At 29.1% G+C, this 22,356-nt stretch overlaps 1 protein-coding gene across 1 annotated transcript in view; it reads right to left on the bottom strand.

Annotated features, from left to right (window-relative positions):
- Nucleotides 1-8,105, bottom strand: part of LOC148301099 (neuroligin-4, Y-linked-like) — a gene marked incomplete at its 3' end in the record, with an annotated part of 211,890 nt that extends 203,785 nt beyond the window's left edge. The window contains exon 1 of the mRNA XM_088273829.1: nt 7,355-8,105. Coding sequence (XP_088129955.1) covers nt 7,355-7,886 — 532 coding nt within the window. The remainder of the gene's footprint in view (nt 1-7,354) is intronic.
- Between the last annotated feature and the right edge of the window lie 14,251 nt (nt 8,106-22,356).

The following is a 22,356-nucleotide window of genomic DNA, read 5'->3' as shown; positions in this document are numbered from 1 at the left end:
CATAATACAACATCGGAACATCCCTAAAACTTTTTTTTGAAGGGGGTTGAAAATACGAAAAAAAAAAAATTGTTTCAATTAATCTGTTCGATACTGTACAATGTGTTCATAAAATATTGATACAGTGTTTTAAATATTGAGAATAAAGGAGAAATTCGAGAACACACTGATTATTACAAAAAAAAATACATTCTTTAAATATCAATACTGAAAAAAAAACTAATTGGATTGTTTCCGTTAGGTCACTTACCACTGTCAAATTTATCTTCTTTTTATAGTATTAAATGTTAGAGATTGTCAAAATGGTTTTATTTCCTTAAGACTTGTTTAAGATAATATCAAATTATTTTATCTGAGAATTTTCTTGAAGTATTTGTTTTCGAGTTTTCATGGAGTATTCATTTTCTGTTCGTTGCTTTGAAATAGCCGAGAATTTTAATAACATTTACGAGTTGTATTTTCAATGGATCATTTTATCAAGTGTTCTCAAAAAAGGAAGTAAATTATTTACGAAACACAAAGATGGTATTTCGAACTTAAACTTATAACCAGTTTCTCATTTTTGTAGATAAACAGCGGAAGGACGACAGAATATTTTTCTGTAATTTAAATTTCGCCTTTTCATCGAAAACGTGTTCTCATAAACCTTCGATTATATTTTTCATATCTATCAACAACAAAAAAATCTTGAAAATTCAAAGTGTCGTCAAATAATTCATCTTTTATTTTTCACACATTGTTTCATTTAAAAATGCACATGCTTTATATAGGTACCTTTAATACGTAAAAACTTTTATGTTTTTCTTTGTTTGACCACAATGGTAGCGCCATCTGTTGAACGTGACACCAATACAAGCTATACTTAACATTGCTCATGACCGACAACGTGTTTCTTAACAGCTGCTGTTATTTCACATTTGGTTTTTATTGCATTTTTATTTAAAAAATGCTTACATCTAATTTTATTGCATGAAAGGCACTGATAAATTATTATATATATAATAATTGTGTGTTTTCTATTTTTTTTATTATTCATTTAACCAAACTGAGTAACAGCAAAGCATGGCTGGATACAACTTGTAAAAAATAAATTAAAATTGATACCTGCAATACATAAAAATCATTATTTATTTTGAGTTGCCATATATCGAAGACGACAAAACGCGCTAAGTGCCAGAAATGAAGAGGGGCATTTTGGCAAGGGTCCACGAGATATAGAAATATATAAGAGAAATATGCGAGATCGAAGATGACGTTAGGTAGGAAGACAAAGAAGAAGACAATATTATGCCGCATTTGAGGAGAATGGAGTCATCAATGCTCCCCCCCCTACATTGCATTGCACGGCCAACACCAAGGTAGACGACTCACAGTTGTTAGAATACCAAATAGATGGATTGTCAGCTGATAATGGACATCACAAAAAGCAAGAAAAACAGGCTGCATTGCCTCCACGAATAAAGAAAAGAAAAAGAAGAATACGAAGAATATTTTATAAAATGATCGAAATAAATTGTTATAGTATGACTGGTAAAAGATTTCAAAATTTCCTCCGTTTTTATTTTTTAAGTTTCTTACACGCCATTAAAAGAATAAAGTGTTTATTGTAACGTAAGACAGACGGAAGGAATTTTCCCCTCCGTAATAGATAGGTACTGTTTTTCCTCCCCTAACATCGGACAAAAAATACTTTCTCTTTTATCGTTTAGGGAACCCATCAAACGTGAAAAATGTGTTCTTAAAACTGCTCTAAAATAGCTAATATTATTATCAGAGGCTTTTTAAAACCCCTAAAACCTAAATAATATATGAGTTTAAGGGGATTTTTATATACGCTTCAACGACGATTTGAGCAAAAATTACTTTGGCATGCCGTTAGACCACGTTACGTTTAAAATGCGTGCTTTTATTTAATCCACCTTATTTTGATCCACCTTGTTCAAAATAGGGTGAAAATGGGGAAAAATTAAACAAATGAATTTTATACAACATTTTTAGTCTGTTCAAATCTTCACAAGTCTGGGTTTTGAGGTAACTAACTTTGGAGAGAGGATCTTGCAAACTAATATTTTAACGTTCTATGCTGAATAGAAGCTTTCTTAGTCCTATCATAGATGTCTGTTGTGAACTCGATCATGAAGCGTCACGAAATTTAATCATATCGATGGCCCCTACGTGAAGTACTCTATCAACAAATCTGTTACTTTACAGGAGAGAGCTTAGAAGATTTTTTCGATGTATTATTTTTTATAAACTAACGTTTTTATCCGAAATTCTAAACTAGCATTATACATTCAATAACATAAAAATAATGTTTTAAGTTTTTTTAAACTTTATGTATTGTCAAAATTAAGTAGTTAGCGTTTTAGGAGTTCAGTTCATTTCGAAAATTCGATGGAGATAGCGTCTTGTACGCGTGAAAACTAGACGTAATTTATTATATAAATATATTTTTTTCTTAGTTATATTTGTAGATAGCGGTCAGTTGATAACATATACCAAATATCTCAAAATTGACAAAATTGTAGTTAGAGCACTTTACGTAGGGCACATCGATATATAGTATGTATGACTTCCTAAATTTTTTAATAGTGTATATATATATATATATATATATATATATATATATATATATATATATATATATATATATATACACTATTAAAAAATTTAGGAAGTCATACATACTATATATCGATGTGCCCTACGTAAAGTGCTCTAACTACAATTTTGTCAATTTTGAGATATTTGGTATATGTTATCAACTGTATATATATATATATATATATATATATATATATATATATATATATATATATATATATATATATATATATATATATATTATTAGAGTTTAAATTTCGCTTTAGTTAACTATGACAAATAAGTTTGTTTAGTTACCGAAAAGCCGGCAAAATGAATGAATAAATTAGTTCTCTAGCAGATCAAATTGAATTAAATCATTAAGTTCGCAAAGCCATCGGAAGGCCATGTTGATAGTGCGATTATTAGGGTTAATGTGGAACGATTAAAAGGTATGATTTATTTTTAAGGGATGGTCATAATTAATTCTCTTAGATGGTTTAAAATTTGACTTTCAGCAAAATCAAAATGCTTATTTTATCGTTGTTTTCAGTAGAAAAACTATTTTTGTATTTTAAACTAACAAGTTTGTTTTTTTTTATATATATTAATATAATAGCTATAGTTTTTCCACATATTTTTTGTTTGACTAGTGACTGGGTTTTGTCGTTACCGACATCATCAAACTGGTGATGATATCGGTAACTATATAACGTTGTTATTTTATTATATTTAATTCAGTATCACCAAGAAATTTTAGAACAAAACTTAGTGTATTTTAGTTAATTAATCCACATGGTATAAGCAGTAATATTTAGAAATATGTACAAAAGACGTGATTGTTAATACAAATTTGGTAAGTTGGAAGGTGTTGCTTCTAAGCAATAACGTTGACAATATATGTATATACAGGAGGTTCAAATAAAAAAAAATTGGCTTCTCTACCTTCATAGTGCAGTGGTGAGCGTATTTATAATTAACACTTTTGCGTTTATGAATGTAAATACCAAGAGTTTTTTTAAAACGTAATAACACTCATTTTTTCTAACAAGTGAAAACTATGTTTTTCTTTGTTTGTATTTTCACCTATTGATGAGAACATCTTTATATATTTCCAGAAATTAGGCGTGAAACTCAAATATTTTGTCAGCTATTAAAATATTCTTATTTGAATTACGAAAATATCACTTAATTAAAAGGCGTTTACGCAATTTGTCGACAGTAAAAAGTTATGAATTGAATTTTTTGACTAATTGTGGTACTGTGGTTGGTGTCTTCTGAGGAAGAATTACTGAGTTCAAATCCACAGCAATACAATTTGATTCGTATTTTCAGTAATCAGAAGGCATTAAATTAAAATATTACGTCAACATTAAGAACGCCTCTTCATCAACATTTCTCATAAATATTACTCGTGTGGTTAATTAGAAAATTTCGTATAAAATAAAACTTTGATAGGATATATACACATGTCTACATACTTCTAATTGGATTAGTGTAGTTTCAGTAGAATATATATGAAAAATATTGATTTCAGTCAAATGGTTGCATTTAAATTTTTATTGTAAATTGATGATACCCCTCTTTTGAACATTATTTGGGACCAAAGTCCTTTTTTGAAGAGATCGTTTTCTTAGCAAGGATGAATAGGATAACGAAAGTCGAGACATTTTATCCAAGTTTTGTGGAAAACTGTTTTCCTTGAGCAACTTTAGAACATATTTTACATAATGCGGGCAAATTTCTTATGCTAAATTCAATTCAAAAACTTTTCAATATGAAATTAAATTCATGTCCTAAATATGAATTTTCCATATTGTGATTTTCCCATTTCGAAAGTTTGATTCGAAAACAATTTTGAAATTCGCTGAAACAAGTGAATTTATTTTCTGTCCTCTGCAAATTTAATTCAGAATTAATCACTCGCTTTATTTTCCTTTCAAATTGGAAAATACCGATCCAATCAACACTTGAGATCCCTTGTAATAACATTCCTCAAATTAGTAAATTACTTTAAACTTTCTAAAATTAAACACACATTAATTACAAATGAAATCAAATCATTGAAATAAATTGAAAGTTCTTCAAATTCAAATAAAAAATAAAAACGGTATCATGTCAATCATCATACCAAAATTACACAGAATTTAAAACGAAAATATAGGAAAGGATTGTAAGGCTGAACAAGGAATAATTGAAAAGATTAAGAAGAGTTCTTTACGGTGCTATGGACATGCGGAGCGAATGGATAACGAGAGAATGACTAAGAAAATATATGTGGCGAATGTGAGCGGAAAAACAGAATGAGGACGACCGAAAAAGACTTGGCACGATCAGAACCTTAAATCTGGTGGTGTCAAAAGTCTGCGCAATCGGAGGGAATGTATGACTAGATGTATGGATGTGAAGAAAGTTAGGAGCACAGAAGAGTGTGGCGTTCTATCCTTTCTGCCTACCCCTGTGGGAAAATGGCGTGATGGTTGTTGTATTAGTAGTAGTAGTAGTACAACTTTTTATGGAAAATAATAAGATCACCCTTAAGAAATTAAATATGATTTTTGTTGCAGTAAAAATATATGTAAGAAGCGAATTAGACTTTAATCGCTACCACTTTAAATCATTACAATAAATACAAATTTTGCAAGAATGAATGGCGTAAAAATGGCTTATTTAAATTTTTATCGGATACAAGGGTGTGAAATTTTATTCTGAACCTGTTTTAAAAATGAAATGGCAGTTAAATTCACGTTGTTTTGATTTATGGAGCACATTTACGTTGGTACGTGGAAGGCTTTTTCATTTAATATGCAAAAAGCGTTTTGGAAACGGGTGACGTGCATACCAGGATATTATAAATACTTGTAGGTACAGAATGGAAACAGTTTGCAATTTGAATTAACATTAAATTTTGAATTCCATATTTTCGCTACCGCATTTCGTATTATACAATATTTAAACTTTATCTTAAATATGACTTAGATATATATATATATATCATTGAATTACATGCAGTATGATTGAATGTTAATTTGAATATCTCGTGATATGTACATTATGTAATGTGATATTTAACTCTTACTGCGACATTGCCCCCAATTTTTCGGTTATTTAAAAAAAATCTGTTTGTAAATGTGAATTTGTTAACATGCATCTCATATCCATAAAAAAGTAAAATAGTACAATCAATTTCCCTTCATTGATGTTAACTTCACTTTTGAAAACGTTCCTTTCGTGAATAATTTTTTTTTTTTTCTCTCTTTCAAATTTTTTTTTTTTATAAATGTAAGACTTTAACAATTTCATTTAAATGCATTAATGATGGAATGGTTATTTCAAAACTCGTAGTGGTATTACACAAAGTGAACGATGAATGATAAAGAGAGTGTTAACTGTAAAATGTTTAAACTTTGACCATTGCCACTATCCTGTTTTTGGTTCGTCGAAAGATTCATAACATAAGCGTCGCAATAATTCTTTACAAGATGTTTTATTTATAAATGAATATTTGAAAAAGCGTTGTAAATAAATAGCTATTAAAACTTTGTACATAACCATATAACACACGTTAAGGTTTTTGACGATGATGCTGTTAGCGTGGAACACGTGTTGGATAATTATGAAGTTTCAACGATAATTTTCAAAGTTAAATTTGGTTATAAAAATGGATAAAGTATGACACAATATTACTGCTGGACATATTAAATCTCCAGAGAATCTCTTTTTCTAGCAGTACCCGTATTTAAATTGTCATACAAATGTGCTTTTAATTTTTGGGAATATCTGAAACATTTTATTTTTAACTTTATTATTATGTTTGTATAACACCATTTTTTAATGAATAAGACAGATTTTGTTATCTACAGATATAATTATCACCAACCGATGAAACAGTATTTTTTGTATTGAACTGCATTTTAAGTAATAAAACAACAACAATTAATTTTTTTTATTTTCCCACATTTATTTTATTTGATCAGTTACTAGATTTTGTCGTTACCGAAATTATTAGACTAGTGATTATCAGTCTGATTATATTGGTGATGACAAAATCTGGTCACTGGTCAAATAAAATGAATTTGATTAATTGATTCGGCAGTCACTTTGCTGTAAAATCTATTCATTTTTAATTAATGTTTTACTTAGTAAAAACCACTTTTTCTTAAAATCTACTGTGACATGTGTTTTGATGCATTCTGCATTATTTTCAATGATACGGTGATTGAAAATGATTCGGAATGCATCAAAACACGTGTCACATTAGATTTTAAGAAACAGTGGTATTTACTAAGTAAAACATAAATTTAAAAATAAAATTTGTTAATGGTACGTATTAAAATGTTTTTTTCATTTGTTTTATTTTATTTATGATTTTTTACCCGTTGATAAATACATCTATAGTTATCAAAATTATAATGTTTACATTAGTAATCTCAAAAAGTTGCGTTATCCTACAAAATGAATGCCTAATAAATAAAAATAAAACACTATTTTTATTGTTGGTAAGATTTAAATACTGCTCTGGTATGCTACGCTTTAAATAAGTAGATAAAGATATTTTCATAATTATTATCTTATTCAAGATAAGTCGTCATAAATTAAGAGGATTTTTCCGGTGTCTCCAAGTATCTGTTTCGGTCGAGCTCACAAGTTTGGTCTTTTAAGAGTTTTATTTTTATATATATATAAAATAAATCTTAAATGCCAGTTAAAATGTTTGGTCGACATGTTCACGAAAAAATACTTTTATTGATAAATGAATAAACAGTCTTACCTTGTGCAGGCGCGTATATATTTAAATACAGGCAATCCTCTGACTGGTTGACCAAAAACGGCAGTATCCTCTTCAGGTACTCCAACCTTCCCTTCGACACTCTCTTCAGCACTGCAGTCTCGTTCCTGATATCCGGTAGCACTTGTGGACACACAGGACTAAACCTATCAGCCACCTTGATTCCTGACCACAGGGCCCCGGATACAGGAGGCATAAACCTCAAGGACCCAAGCGGAGGCGAGGCGTACGGGATGCCCCTAAACACTTCCACAGGATCTAAATACCGGGATTCTAGGGTGACGATCACCCCTCGCAAGTCTCCGTACTTAGTCCTTACAACCCTTGAACTCAGTGTTCCCGAACTTCGTTCAGTCTGACTTCCGCGCTGCTCCGAAGCCGCTTCACATTTCACGGCGAAAAATTTCGTGGTGAAGGGAGGTAGAGTCAGAATCAAAAGCGCATGAAAGATGAGCATGTTGAATGACGTAGCACTCTTCATGCATTTGAAGCGCGACCGTATGTTCTTTCCCATTACTACAACTATCTTAACTCACTCTTAAACACATTTTTTTAAATGTTCACTTTAAACACATTATTTTAAATTAATTACACTCATATTTTTGTTACTTTATCACGCCAACACAGAGAAGGAAAGCCATTTTGTTTTATATCTTATTTAAAAAAATGCACTTTAGAATATTATATTTAGTTTTTAATTTGTCTTTGAGTGTCGTGGGGGTGATGCAGCGGTTCACTGAAAATGAAAAAAATAAAAATTAGTAAAATGAAATTGCACCAACGAAATTATTTATTTATTCATACATTTAACCACCCTTGAGGTGACTTTTACAAAAACGGCGGTTTATAAATTAGGGGTATTTATCATAAAAGTATTTTCTTTTTCATTCGCTGTCGAAAGTAATTTTTATAAATTTTCCAAAATTATTTTTTTAATAGGGGAACAACGATATACTTGCTATAAATGATATACTTTATCACTTGCAAAATAATGTTAGCCCTTTTCGTCAAAAAAAAACATAAACAAAGAATGTAAATACTGTTCTTGTTAATGTTGTTTTTACCTTATGTTTTTTTTTTATATTTTCTCATTTGTTATATTTTCTCATTTGTTATATTTTCTCATTTTTTATATTTTCTCATTTGTTTATTTTAAATATACTCCTTACTTTATGTTTTTCTCATTTATTTCTTTTAAATATGCTTCTTATGCCTATTTGTTGTACTTGTTTTTTGTTTTTATATTTTGCCATGTATTAGTTTTGGTTATTTGCAAAAAATCTTTTTATGTTACTTTATTATTAGTGTTCCAGTCTTGTTAACCTTAATACCATGTCCCAAAATGAGAAATAGAAAATATGCATCGGGAATATTATATATATACTTATGTATGAAATATGTTTTTGTAAAAATAAATTATAATTTAATAATAACATCAAATGTTTGCATTTCCATGTTTTTCTTCTTTCTTCCTCCAACCCTTATCCGCATCCAATGGAAGTAATATTATCTCGAACGTTAGTTACATGATGACAAAGTGATCGATTCTGCGATCAAGTGCCAGTTCGTTTAAACTGTTATGATATCAACATTACAGTAAAAAATCACATTTATCGTCCCATATTGACCTATTTGGGAATCGAACCCGAGGGCTTCGAGCCAAATGCGCTACAGAAACATACAATTTTATTCATATTGATAACGCTTTTATATTATCGTTTGCGTTACTTTTCATGAAAAAAATATTTTCATTGGTTTTCGATCAATGAAATTCAATTAAAGGTACCTAAAAATTATTAATATTTACAACGTTTTGAATGTGTCCAAATACTTGTTCACAAATCTGGATTATTTCCAATTATAGGAGTTATTTTTCATATCATTTTTTGACATCTCATCAGAGATGAAGAAGAATGTCGAAGTCTGGGGATTTACGGGGCTGATGACCGTCATATAAACCAGCCTATGATGGTCGTCAGCCCTGTAAATACCCAGACTTCCATATTCTTCTTCATCTTAAATGAGATGTCAAAAAATAATATTGTCAATATTAGCTACGCAAGTAGAAAAATAAAATAGAAAAAAAGTGAAAATTCTACGTTCAAATGGTTTTACATTTATCTTTATTAGATAATTATGAATCTTACATTACTTTTGGTACTCCTTCAATAAATGCTAACGATGAAATTAACTGTTATTTTTTTTAAAACAAATTCATTAAATTGCTATAATTAAAACAATACCCGCAGAATCAATTAAACTGATATCTGTTTCCTTGTTTGATTTTCTTGAAAATATAAACATTAAATTAAAACGAAATCAAAATACAGTGTTTTAATATATTTTGACGTCTAAATTAGGCTTTCGAGTTAGAATATTTAATTAAATATTCACAATAAACTTAATACAATATTAAAATTTTTAATATACCATATTACCTAAAACTTTATTTAATTTATACTTCAGAAAAAATATATTTCATAAAATAGTATCGAATTTATTAAAGTGTATTAAATTTTCCTTATGGTTTCAACAAAAAGAGATATATTGAGTTTATTTGAAGCCTAGATAAAAATTTTACCATTTCTTGGCATAGGAATCAAAGCCTTCCGAGAAGAAAGCCTCATTTTATATGTTATAGGTATGTATGTTAATATTCAAGTCTAGGTCGAAGAATCCATTACACCGGATAAAAAATACACTCAATAAAATACACAAATAAAAGCTTTCTACATGTAATAAGTTGGGACGCTACAGCTTTAACTGCCTTATTAAGTGCTTTTTCAAGATATATAGCCTGAAATCATATTTCAGGAGATCTGAGAATTGATTTTTCCTATTCCCAGTAAATACGTTACGCTATAAAAGGATCTGGAGGCTTTTAAGGCTGATGGAGCATATTTTTTTGGATTGTACGGTGGCTATTTTTCCTTCCATTGAGACATGCAATAAAATGTTACGATTTTAAAGATGTTCAATGTTGCGATGTGAAAATTTTATTCGTCCCTTTCAATGAGTTTTGCTTTTATAACGGAACCTTTTTGAGAAAGTGACATAAAAAAACTTAAGTGCACTTACTCAGCGCATTCTTCAACATACAGCTGTTTAAGTCAATAATTTATTTTAGTTGCCTTTTTTCATGATATAAGTTAATCTGCTTATATGTTAGACAAATAAAAAAATTCAATTTACAAAATTATTATTTTTATTAAGTTAATATTTTAACTAACAAACCATCACGCCGCTTCCCCGCAGGGGTAGGCAGAGAGAATAGAACGCCACACCACTCTGTCTTTGCAAACATTCTTCGCCTCTTCCACGTTCATGCATTCCCTCATACATACCCGCCAATTATTACGACTCCTAACCTGATCACTTTCAAGTATTTGGCATACCTGATCATGCCATATTTCTCTCGGTCTTCCTCTGCTCCTTTATTCAATGACATTCGCCTCATATTTTTTTTACCGTTCTTTCCTCACTCCTTCGTTCTACATGTCCAAACCATTTCAACACACCTTCCTTAATTTTATCGATAATGCTTTATTCTTTTTTGTTTAAAATGTTTTATAATGCTATTGTTTGCATTTAATTTATTATTTTCAGTCATTTACAAAAACTTCACATCAAAATACATATTTTGTTATGGAAAATATATTATATTTTAGCATATTAAAATCGAGAATGTATTTATTATTATGAGCATGTACTTCCCCGGTCATATTTAATAGAATACATATTAAAGGGTTGATTTGTGTACTCAGAATTCCATTGCATTATTTCGGCATCATTACACTCCCAGAATATGAACCTTGTAATGTGGTAGAAATATCGAAAAATAAACTACAAAAGTTCACCTTCTTTTAAACATAAAATGTTTTAATACTTTGAACATGTTTTTAAAACGTTTAATTAAAATAAAAAAATATGGAGATGAATGAATGTTTACAACTTAAGTAAAAAAAAATAACAACTCAATAAATGGAGTATTTATATTTTCTCCTTCTTTCTGCAAAAACTTCTATTATTTTCTACACAAAATGATAAACTAAGTAGAATTGATGTAAAATATTATTTTTAAATAAAACTTGGCATTTTAAATATTTACATATTATTTTTAAAAATCCTCTTTTTTCAGGCTTGATAGCGTGTTAGCGAATATGTCGGAGCTACGCGAAATAAAATAAATTAAATTCTTAAATCAAAAAGTGTATTGTACCCGTAACCGATGGAACACGCGATGCCTTTTTTAAGTCAAGCTTATTTCAGAAATGGTACTCTATTGTCACTGCTTACTTGAAAAAAAAAATGAATTCTGCAATTTTTATTTTTCTTCGATAATATGTTAAAGAATAAAAAGTAGAATAAATTATAATACTCGTTTTGACTACATACTTGCTTTTAATGATATTATGGAAATAAACGTGTTTATTACTATTAATCACGATACCAAATTATCTATATGAATAAAAATGTATATTAACAACATTTAGAGTGTGTCCATATACTTGTTCATATATCATCAATCATGTCGGATAACGGAAGGGCAGCAAAAGAGGATAAAAGTGAAGTGCCGTTTGAACTGTGCTAGTCTGGAAGTTGGAAGTTGGCCATCCACAATGACGAGGAGCTCAACAAGCTGCCCTCCAGCGTGACGACCATCGCTCAGGAAGGCGTCCTCCCAAACACCTTGGCCATTCTCCAGCCCATGGGATCAAGAGAAAGGCGTTTTAATTCGTCGGCTTTTCCCCGCTCCAGACTCGACGGCCCGAGACCGATTGACGACGTTTTAATCCATTTATTTATTGCATATCATTATCATCATCATCCTATTATTATTATTACTATCCATGTCGTTATAAGCGCCCTTGAGGTAGTATTTTACGAAAATGGCGTTATAAAAATTATCCAAATTATTATTATTATTATTATTATCTGTGCTTTCTCCATACAGAAATAAAGGGTCTGTGCTAAATAAAAGCTTTCTAAATCTAACATATAGTAGATGGCTGTTGTGAAGTCATATGTACTGTATCGTGAGATCAATCATGTATCTAGGAGTTCCGAAAATTTTAGTACTACTTTTATCTATCATGAATGGTTAATGTTGTTCTTGTGTAAAGTGATAACTTAATCAGCCTATGGCTGATCATAAGCCCTGTAAATACTGAGGCATCCATATTTTTGTTCATCAATGTTGGAAGTAAAAAGATGTTAAAATGTATATGTTGGATAATTAAATATTTTTTGCTATTTACCGATTGTTTCGAGAATGTTTGGCTGAGATAACCATTATAGACAAAATTAAGAAAGATATATTTTTTTTGACATCTCATCAAAGATGAAGAAGAATATGGAAGTCTGGGCATTTACGTGATCACTTTACATAAGTAACATTCACCAGTTCTACCCATTATTGAAAACCAGACTACAAAAATTTTTGGAAGTTCTATATATATGAACCAATTTCGAAACATTGTTCTTGAATCACTAGAACTTGACTAGAGACATCTATAGGTAAGATGAAAAGAAGCTTCTTACTAAGCAAAACTCTTATATTAGTTTGTGAGATCCGAATCCTGGTTTATAATCACATATATGAAATGTCAAAAATAATAAGAAAATAACTCCTATAATTGGAGATAACCCAGATGTGTGAACAAGTATTTGGACACACTCAAAATGTTGTAAGAAAGAGATGTTGAGATGGTTTGAATTGAATGAGTAAAGAAAGAATAGTTTTTTTCACAAATTTATGAAGCGGCATGATGGTAAAGTTATTTTATATAAACCATGTATATATTTATATGAAATTTAAACAGAGTAATTTAAATTGAATTCTAAGTGAACATTTAACTGAAATTCCAAGTTAATCTAAAACTTACTTAAAATAATTATTAAATCTCCGCTCGAAAGCTTGAATTTTTAATTTAAGTTTCAAGAACTTACTCTGGCATAATTAATTCTCAAAATTTATTTTGAATGATTGCAGTTGGGATTTAGTTTTTTTTTAAGTCATGATTTTTTTTGTTGGTTGATAAAAGTAAGTGCTTATTATATTTAATGATTTATTATCCATTAAGAACCACATTAAGAATTTTAACTAACCAAAATTACTCTTCTTGTTGTTTCAGTGTTAAATTTAACCGGTTAAAAGTATTTAAAAGTTTTGAAGAAGAAGTCGTTAGTTTAAAACCCGGACAACATTATAATTTAATATCCGTCCCAATTTAAATCAAGGTATTATTGATAATAATAGAATATAAAGTTAAATTTTATGTGACAATTATTGATTATTTGAAGAAGATATTAATCTTAATTAATGTGTTTGTAAAAATCTTGAATTTAATCCATAGTAATTTTGAAAGTATCTTTATTTTTAAACATGCAGTTTTTACGATTTCAATCAGAAGTGAAAATTTCTAGGATATTTTTCTTTTTGTTGTTTTTGTCTAATACATTGCATTTTTTGGCTTTGAAAGAAAAGTTAAATAAAACTCACACAGCGATACATTTTTATAAAAACTTTATTTCATAATAAAGTTTAGACTTTACCGTTTAGTGTGAAAAACAATACCATTCAAATGGCACCTCGAAAAGATTCGATGCATGCGATTCTTTTGAGGTAATTTTTAACCACTTTTTCGCACATTTTCCGGGGTTTCTCGGCCATAACTTGAGTAATGTTGGTTTTTAATGCGTCTAGAGGTCGGATATTATTCACAAAAACATGGTCCTTTGCATAGCCTCACAGAAAAAAATTCAAACGAAGTCAAATCACATGACCTTGTTGGTCGTGTTGTGTGACTTGTTGCCCCCTTTTCTTGGAACCACATATCGTTCAAGTCATGATCTTCAATCATCGCCTAAACAAATCGGTTATCATTCGACCATATCGCTCCGAATTGACCGAAACCCATTGGCATTTCCGAAAAAATACGGGCCAATGACACCTTTCGACCATAGAGCACACCAAACATCAGTAACGACATTACGACAACCTTACGACATCAGTAATGCTTCCACTCTTTTCAAAAATTTTCACAATTTTACCGATTTTTTGCGTAGTTGGTCGATGATGACGACCATAATCAGCGCGTATAATGCGCGAAAAGTGGCTACGTTTAAATCACCACTTTTATAGTAAGTTTTAATAATTTCAACTCACTGTTCGTTGGTTAAACGATGCATTATTGTAAATGGCAAACATTTAACTAATATTAAGATAGTTTAGATGACAGGTGAGTTCGACAATCGTCAAATGCTAGCGTTTTCATCTTGAAATCACGAAAGAAATAACCGATTACATACTAGTTTTTGCAAAGAAAAAGACAACTTTTTGTTTTTTTTGTCTGCTGGTTTTGACAAGCACCTTGTCATTCTCAGGGATGAACAAATACAAAGTGTTAATTTTTGTTTTATGTTTAAAATATTTTCATAAAACAACAGGACAGATGCTTGCTTCAAATAAAGTTACGACACATTTTATATAACCCTGGACTGGTAGGGTCGTAAAATTCAGGGCTGGCCACTTTTCCTAAACTTATTTAACAATCAATATAAAACGGCTTCAATATATTGCAGTGCCTTATGCACCACGTAAAATAAGGATAATGATAATAAATGCATATTAATTTATCGAAGGACACGTTGTTATAGGGGGTTTCAAAATTACCATATGTGGTCCAGATATATTAGAAAGATGGAAGACTATTATCATAGTCAGTTTTCGATTTAACGTAAGAATGTTTCTAAAGATATTTGTCGTAGTTTTTTTTTCAATTAGACGGTTATCAAAATTTGTTAGATTTTAAACACTTCTCCAAAAGTTTTTCATGTTTAAATGTAACTTCTTATAATAGATTTTACAATAACATTTAAAAATACACGGTATTATGAAAGTAACCTGATGTGTGCTTTATATTATTTCATATAGTCATTTCTCTGACGAAACGATTTGATATGCCTTCAAAGACTTGTTTGGCAGTCTGTCATTACGCTTTGTTTGGTTTATTTACAATTGGCAGAATTTCTTGATATCTGCCTTCAACAGCAGATGTCGTTCCTTTAACTTGGACTTGTTCCCACAGATGGCGCCTTTTTCGGCAGGTACTTTTTTGACATGGTAAAGAAAAATAATACTGAAACTCCATCTCTTTGCAAATCATATTAAAATATTTTTGAATGCTCTGATTCAAATTACTGATCAAAAAATTTGAGGTTAAAATTATTACAACTACTTTAACGCATGTGAATAAGTATATTTACATATTTGTATACACTTATATATATATATATATATATATATATATATATATATATATATATATATATATATATATATATATATATATATATATATATATATATATATATATATATATATATATATATATATATATATATATATATATATATATATATATATATATATATATATATATATATATATATATATATATATATATATATATATATATATATATATATATATATATATATATATATATATATATATATATATATATATATATATATATATATATATATATATATATATATATATATATATATATATATTTATATATATATATATATATATATATATATATATATATATATATATATATATATATATATATATATATATATATATATATATATATATATATATATATATATATATATATATATATATATATATATATATATATATATATATATATATATATATATATATATATATATATATATATGGTGATTAAATTAAGAAAAATCGAGATTTCGAACGAATGACTATTTGCATTAAGTATTTTACATGAAACTGGTCATTAGTCAAAATAATCGACGTAGATGATGTGACGTTGTATTCTCTGTGTCTACTGCTGCGGAGAAGGGACATTATTAAGAGTAAGTTAGAATATCAACATTTTTATTTAAACAGATTGTCCAAAAGGTCGTTTTCTCGACGAAATGTATAAATTAAAATTTTACAGCTCTATTTAAAGAATGAAAGAAGAAAATCTAAAAGAGTAGTTAAAAGTGCAATCACGCAGAGTGCTGTCTAGACGCCGTTCAGAAACTTCAAATATTGCCTTCTACTACTAGTGGGGCGATTTCTTCACCAACTTTACTTAAAGAGACGTATTAAAACTATATCAACATTTCAGAACTCTCCGTATTTACTTAGAACATTTAGTACGGTTTAAGAGTTTGTCAAGTCTCAAAATAGAGTAATTCAATTTTTTAAAGCTTTTAATATTATAGCTGATGAAAAACCTTGAACAAATACTAAAAACAAAAGTTTGTCAGATGTATTTTTATTCAGTATGTAATTCTTTATTTCATTAATTGATTCGGCAGCCACTTTGTGGTAAAATCTATCTTTTTTATTTAAATGTTACTCCTAGTGTGTTTGAAAATAGCACATGTCACAATGGATTTTAAGAAAAAATTGAATTTAATTAGTAAAACTTATAATAAAAATATTTCATTTATTTATTTTTTATTATACATATAATAATACATCACGATTTTCAAAAATGTGCCCCCATTGGGGTTTCCCGTACCAAGAGCACCTTTAACGTTATTTATTTATTTTATTAAGTAAAGTGGTGGCTCAGACAAATGTGTGGCGGCAAAACGATGAATGATATTTGTTGGAATGGTAAAATAAGGATAGAATGCAAGGTTAGATAAGCATTATCGTTAAAATTAAGAAAGGTCTGTGTTGAGATGGTTTGGACATGTGAAACGAATGAGGAATGAAAGAACGGCAAAACAGTTTTATGAAGCGAATGCAGAGAGGAAGACCGAGAAAAGCTTGGCATGATCAGGTATGTTAAATGCTTGAAAGCAGCCGGGTCCGGAGATGAAATAATCAATGATCTTTTGACGACAAGAAGTGTGTGTGTATTTATTTATTGATTTGGCATTTAATTTGTAGAACTCCATTTTAATTTGTGTATTAATTTTAAATCAAACACAGATTTTTTGAGCATACTAAGTTGTATTTTACTAACAAAAACAAACATTAAAAAAATTGTGACAATTGTTTCACCTTGTTAGAGCATTATCAAACGAATGTGTTAGTAAAATAAAATTAAGTAGACTCAAAAAATCTGTTTGATTTAAAATCAATACATAAAAAAGGTGTGTTTGTGTTGTGTTTTATTTGATTCGTTTCTGTATTTCAGATATCTTAGTATTATATACATTTCCATGAAGTGTGTTGATTGTGATTGGTATGCTTTGCTGGGTGGTGGTATTTGTTATATGAGAGTAATTCTTAAATGCTATTTTTTTGGATGTATGAATAACTTTGAAATTAGCCCCCACTTTTTAAACAAGACTATCGAAATAAGTAAGTGAATTCACAAAACAGTTTGAATTACTTGGTGGAGGAGGTAATACACGTGATGACACGCAGTTTTGCTAAATCTCATTTACGGCGCCAAACTTTTAACAATATGTCACCCTGGTCGCCATTTTGTCAGCGAAGTCGCCGTTTGAGCTACCCTTTCGGTCGTTAACGTTCGAAATTTAAGTGTTGTGTCGCTGAAAGTTTTTCTTTTTGATCCCATTACGCTTTATCCGCCACGGCGTACCGACCCCATTAAACAGGGAACCATTAATTTCCACGTTGTTAAAAATTAATATATACATTACACAGCGACCGCAAACTAAAACAAAGGGTTTAATTTTGTTACAAGGGTTACTTGAAAAATCGGAAGGATTTTTTTATGTAAAAGTAATTATAAAAGCAAACAATAAACGGCCTTTTAATTTTTATAGCCGTAAAGTAATGAGAAGGGTTAAACCCCAAAATTATGCTAAAGAGAACAAGTAATCGACGACACACAAGACACACAGTAAAATAAATTCGAAAATACGAAATTATTATGTATTATTCGCAATTTAATTAATAAAATACCAACAAGACATTGTTAAACAGATCGAAATATGTGTCTGAGTTAGGGATGATTGTAAATATAAAGAATGGTTTTTTGAAGTGAGTTGAGATATGGAGCAAACAAAGGTGACAAAAATTACTAAGAGAGTATATTTCACAATTTCGAATGGAAAAACGGGACGAGAATAGCCAAAAAAGACTTGAATGACGTTTTAATGAATTCGGATCTGGAATCTGGTCATTTGAAAAACTTACGTAACCGGAGGGTACTTACGACTAGATATATGGATGTAAAAAAGCTAGGAGTGTCAGGACGGATGGGCGTGACATTACGTGAGATCAGCGTAGAGTACGATCCATTTGTTTTTTTTTGTTATATTGGCTTAGATCAAATTTCCACAGAAAATTAAAAAAACAAAAAAAATAAACATACACTTAAGAATCTTGATTTTCTGGGTTTATGATATGAAAATCAACCAAATATAATTAACTTGATTTTTATTTTGGTAACTTTTTTATACACGCCCATATATTAAGAATTTTGTTGATGCTGTTTTTAAAGCTTTGTCTAAAAAAATATATTATGAAATTTATTAATTATTCTGTATAAAACCCCCAAAAATGGCTCAAAACCCGTTTAGATCCTGGTATTTAAAAAAAAACTTTTTTTTTATGAGTTTCTATTAGAGAACTGACATGTTTCGAATGGATGTTATAGTGCAGAAATTATTTATTTCATAATGGTAGTGACCTAAGAGTAATATATGTTTAGGGATTATTTGTAGTCACAACTATGCTCTCCCAATATAAATATACCAATCTAGATCAGTTTTCTTGTTAGAAAGCTTTGCTCATTAGTAGTATGCTCTCAATATATCATTATTGCTAAAAGCACGTCAGTCATTCGAACTCTCTGTAACGAACGTCCTTTTTTCATACATATTTGAAAATTATGTGAGGAAAAAAATTGTCGCCTATGAAATAATATTTGACTCCATTTTATATTTATCTCAAGTATTTACCCATTATCTTTTCATTTACTTCACTTGCTTAAAATGTTCAAAACTACCACTAAGTAATAATGAATAAAGTCATAGCTATTGTACTCGCTAAAGTAAGATATTTTTGCTAATTCTATCTACCTTTATATAACACCTTTTCAATAATCTTCATTTTATCGCTTTATCTATATTTTTATTGAAAAAATCAAAATCAAATTATTTTAAATAAAAAAACCCAAAAACGGCATGTTATTCTTAAAATGTCCAAACTTCTAATATGCCAGATCGATATAGTTTTGCCCTTAAATAGTTTATCTTTAAAAGAAAAGTAAATATGTTGAAATCTATGAGAAAAAAAACATGTGCGGTGGATGTTCGAATATCGATATTGTTTAACTCAGCTTTGTAATAAGGAAATATTACAACGCTGAATTAAACATTATCGATTAAATTAATATAGGTGTGTTGAGATAGTTTGATGATGTAAAATGAATAATAAGGAAAGAGCGTTAAATAATTATTGTATGCAAATTTAGTTGTAAATAGAACCAACAGAAGATCGATGGATGAGAACATGCATGAATGTGGAAAATGCGAACCATGTTTCCATAGACAGAGGGATATGTAGTTATTTTTTTTATTTTTATTTTTTTATTTATTTTTTTTTTTTTCATAATACATAGATACATTCAATATACATATTCATTTCATATACACATTTATTATACGTATTACGGCTCTTTAGGCATGGCCTGTGTTGAGCCGAATACTAACATGGTAATACAAAGTTTAAATATATTTTTTTTAAGTTTTTAATATACATATATTTTTTTAATGATTAGATTATAAACATAACATACAGGAGATACAGAAATAATTTATGTTTTAAGGTTTTTCAGTGTGATAATTACACCTGGACTTTAATTAATTCACTTTCCACCTTGTCCCTTCCAATGTTAAGTAACCATCGACGGACACTGTTCTTAAAGACCTGATCACTCCTGGAAATCTTAATGGTTTCGGGCAGCAAATTAAATATTTTTGGAGCGAGGAATGAAAATTTTTTTTGGGCAAAACTTGTTTTAATGGCTGGGCCAATGTAGTTTTTATTTAATGCTGCCCGGGTTCGAATAGTTTGTTGCGTTCTAACCTTTTCCATTTATATCTGCCTTACCATATTTATGCGTTTAATGTTTAAAATTTGAAGAAAAAAATGGTAGTTAGTGTAAATGATTGAAATATCACAAAGTTTTTCAAAAAATACTAAGTTTATATGGCTCCAATTTTACTTTTTCGTTACAAGTCACAAATTTAATTTAATTGCTAAAAAAAACTTTTGAATCTTTATAAAGGAGAGGAAAAGAAAAAAAATATTAAAAGGTTAATCAATTTTTATTTTGTTTGGTGTTCAGGTTAAAAACGTTTTCAAATACTGTCCTTTAAAAAAAAGGAAATAAAGTTGGGGAACGGTTTATAACTCTAAAGGAATTAGATGTTTAACCGGAAACGCATTTTTGTAATTACATTAGCGGGAAACGAGAGAGTGGAAATTGGATATTTTTTAAGATTGAAAATTAAAGAACACCCCTAAAGGGTTGTGCTGGAGGCTCTGTAGGAGATAATATTACCGTAATTAAGGCACTAAATTATTTTCTGTTTTCTTTCAGCATATCTTTTTAATTTCGTCGTTATTTACGGGCGTTTTTTTATAATGAAAACGCTGAAAATGTTGATAATTTCCTAAATAAGGACGTTTTAATGGTCGTTGTATTTTGCTTCTCCCTTGAAATCACGACTCATTTAGATACGAAAAACATTAATTTCTTTGTTCTTGAGATATCTTGCGATAATTTAATCGCTTTCTTTTATTCTACGTACCCAAATACAATTGTTTTATTTATTAAACCGTCTTTTATCATAAAATAATTGGTAATGATATCTCAAAAATTCAAGGGTAGTATACAGTATTCGGTTTTCAATAACTATTTAGGAATTTCGCTAATTTTATATGTTTAAAAAGAATACTTGACTAAATAAATAATTTCAACTGATAATGCAAAATACAGTTTTTGTATGTGATAGCTATACTATTTCGCCATGTCTTTGATGAATTAGTTAAAACGTTAATACGATTCAGTACCCTGTGTACCACTGAGTTGTTAAATGCCTTCAATCAAACTGATTTCACTTAATCAACTGAAAACTATTTAAAAAAAATATTTCTCAAAATTATTTTACTCTCTTATATCAATAACTTAAATAAAATATAAATTAGTAAATCTTAATACACGATTTAATACAAGTTTGCTAATAGGTTCTATTCCTTCAATAAGCGTTAACTTTTGGGTGATAACATTGTGATTTAAATAAAAAGAACAAAATTACTAGTTTTTCGTTTACGAATGTAAACATTACTAGAATTACAGATGTTCGCGAAACCACAAATGTTTTTTTTTTATTTATATATTTTCAAATTTTGATATGAAAACCCATAGTTCTCAAAACTATTCGTGTTTACATCAATAAACTTTAAATTAGTCTTACGTAAGTATTTTATTTAAAAGTAGTCAACTAGTTAAATTTTTAATTGAGATGTAAATGGGCACATAACATGCTGAGAACCTGAACATATTTTGAACTAAGCAATCGCCATGGACCTCCCTCGAAAGACATCTAGAGGAAAACATGATTCAAAAGCATGACATAGGTGACGATGTCCATAATAGAAGGACTTTCAACTGAGGACGAAGAGAGATGACGCCAGCTGTCTACAAAGGCTAGAAACTAGGATAGAGCCAGAAAGAAGGAAAGGCTCGTTTTGTTTTTTTTAACGGTAATCTAATTAGTTGAATATTATTTCTTATTATTTTTTTAAAATTAAAATTGAAGTGTAAATTAAAAAGAAAATAATCAAGGTGTCATTCCACAAAGTAAATGCCGAATCAATAAATAATATAATTTGATATTCATAAATATATTTTCGTTACTAAAAGTTAATTGGTTTTGTCCGCCTCTATCGTGTAATGGTCAGCACGCTCGGCTACCATTCTGGAGGTCCCGGGTTCGATTCT

The sequence above is a fragment of the Brachycentrus maculatus genome, unplaced genomic scaffold, assembly GCF_059751285.1.
Source record: "Brachycentrus maculatus isolate JH-2025_06_01 unplaced genomic scaffold, ASM5975128v1 h1tg000610l, whole genome shotgun sequence".
NCBI classification, from domain to species: domain Eukaryota; kingdom Metazoa; phylum Arthropoda; class Insecta; order Trichoptera; family Brachycentridae; genus Brachycentrus; species Brachycentrus maculatus.
The sequence above is the reverse complement of the archived record's forward strand: the minus strand, read 5'-3'. Positions and strand labels throughout refer to the sequence as shown.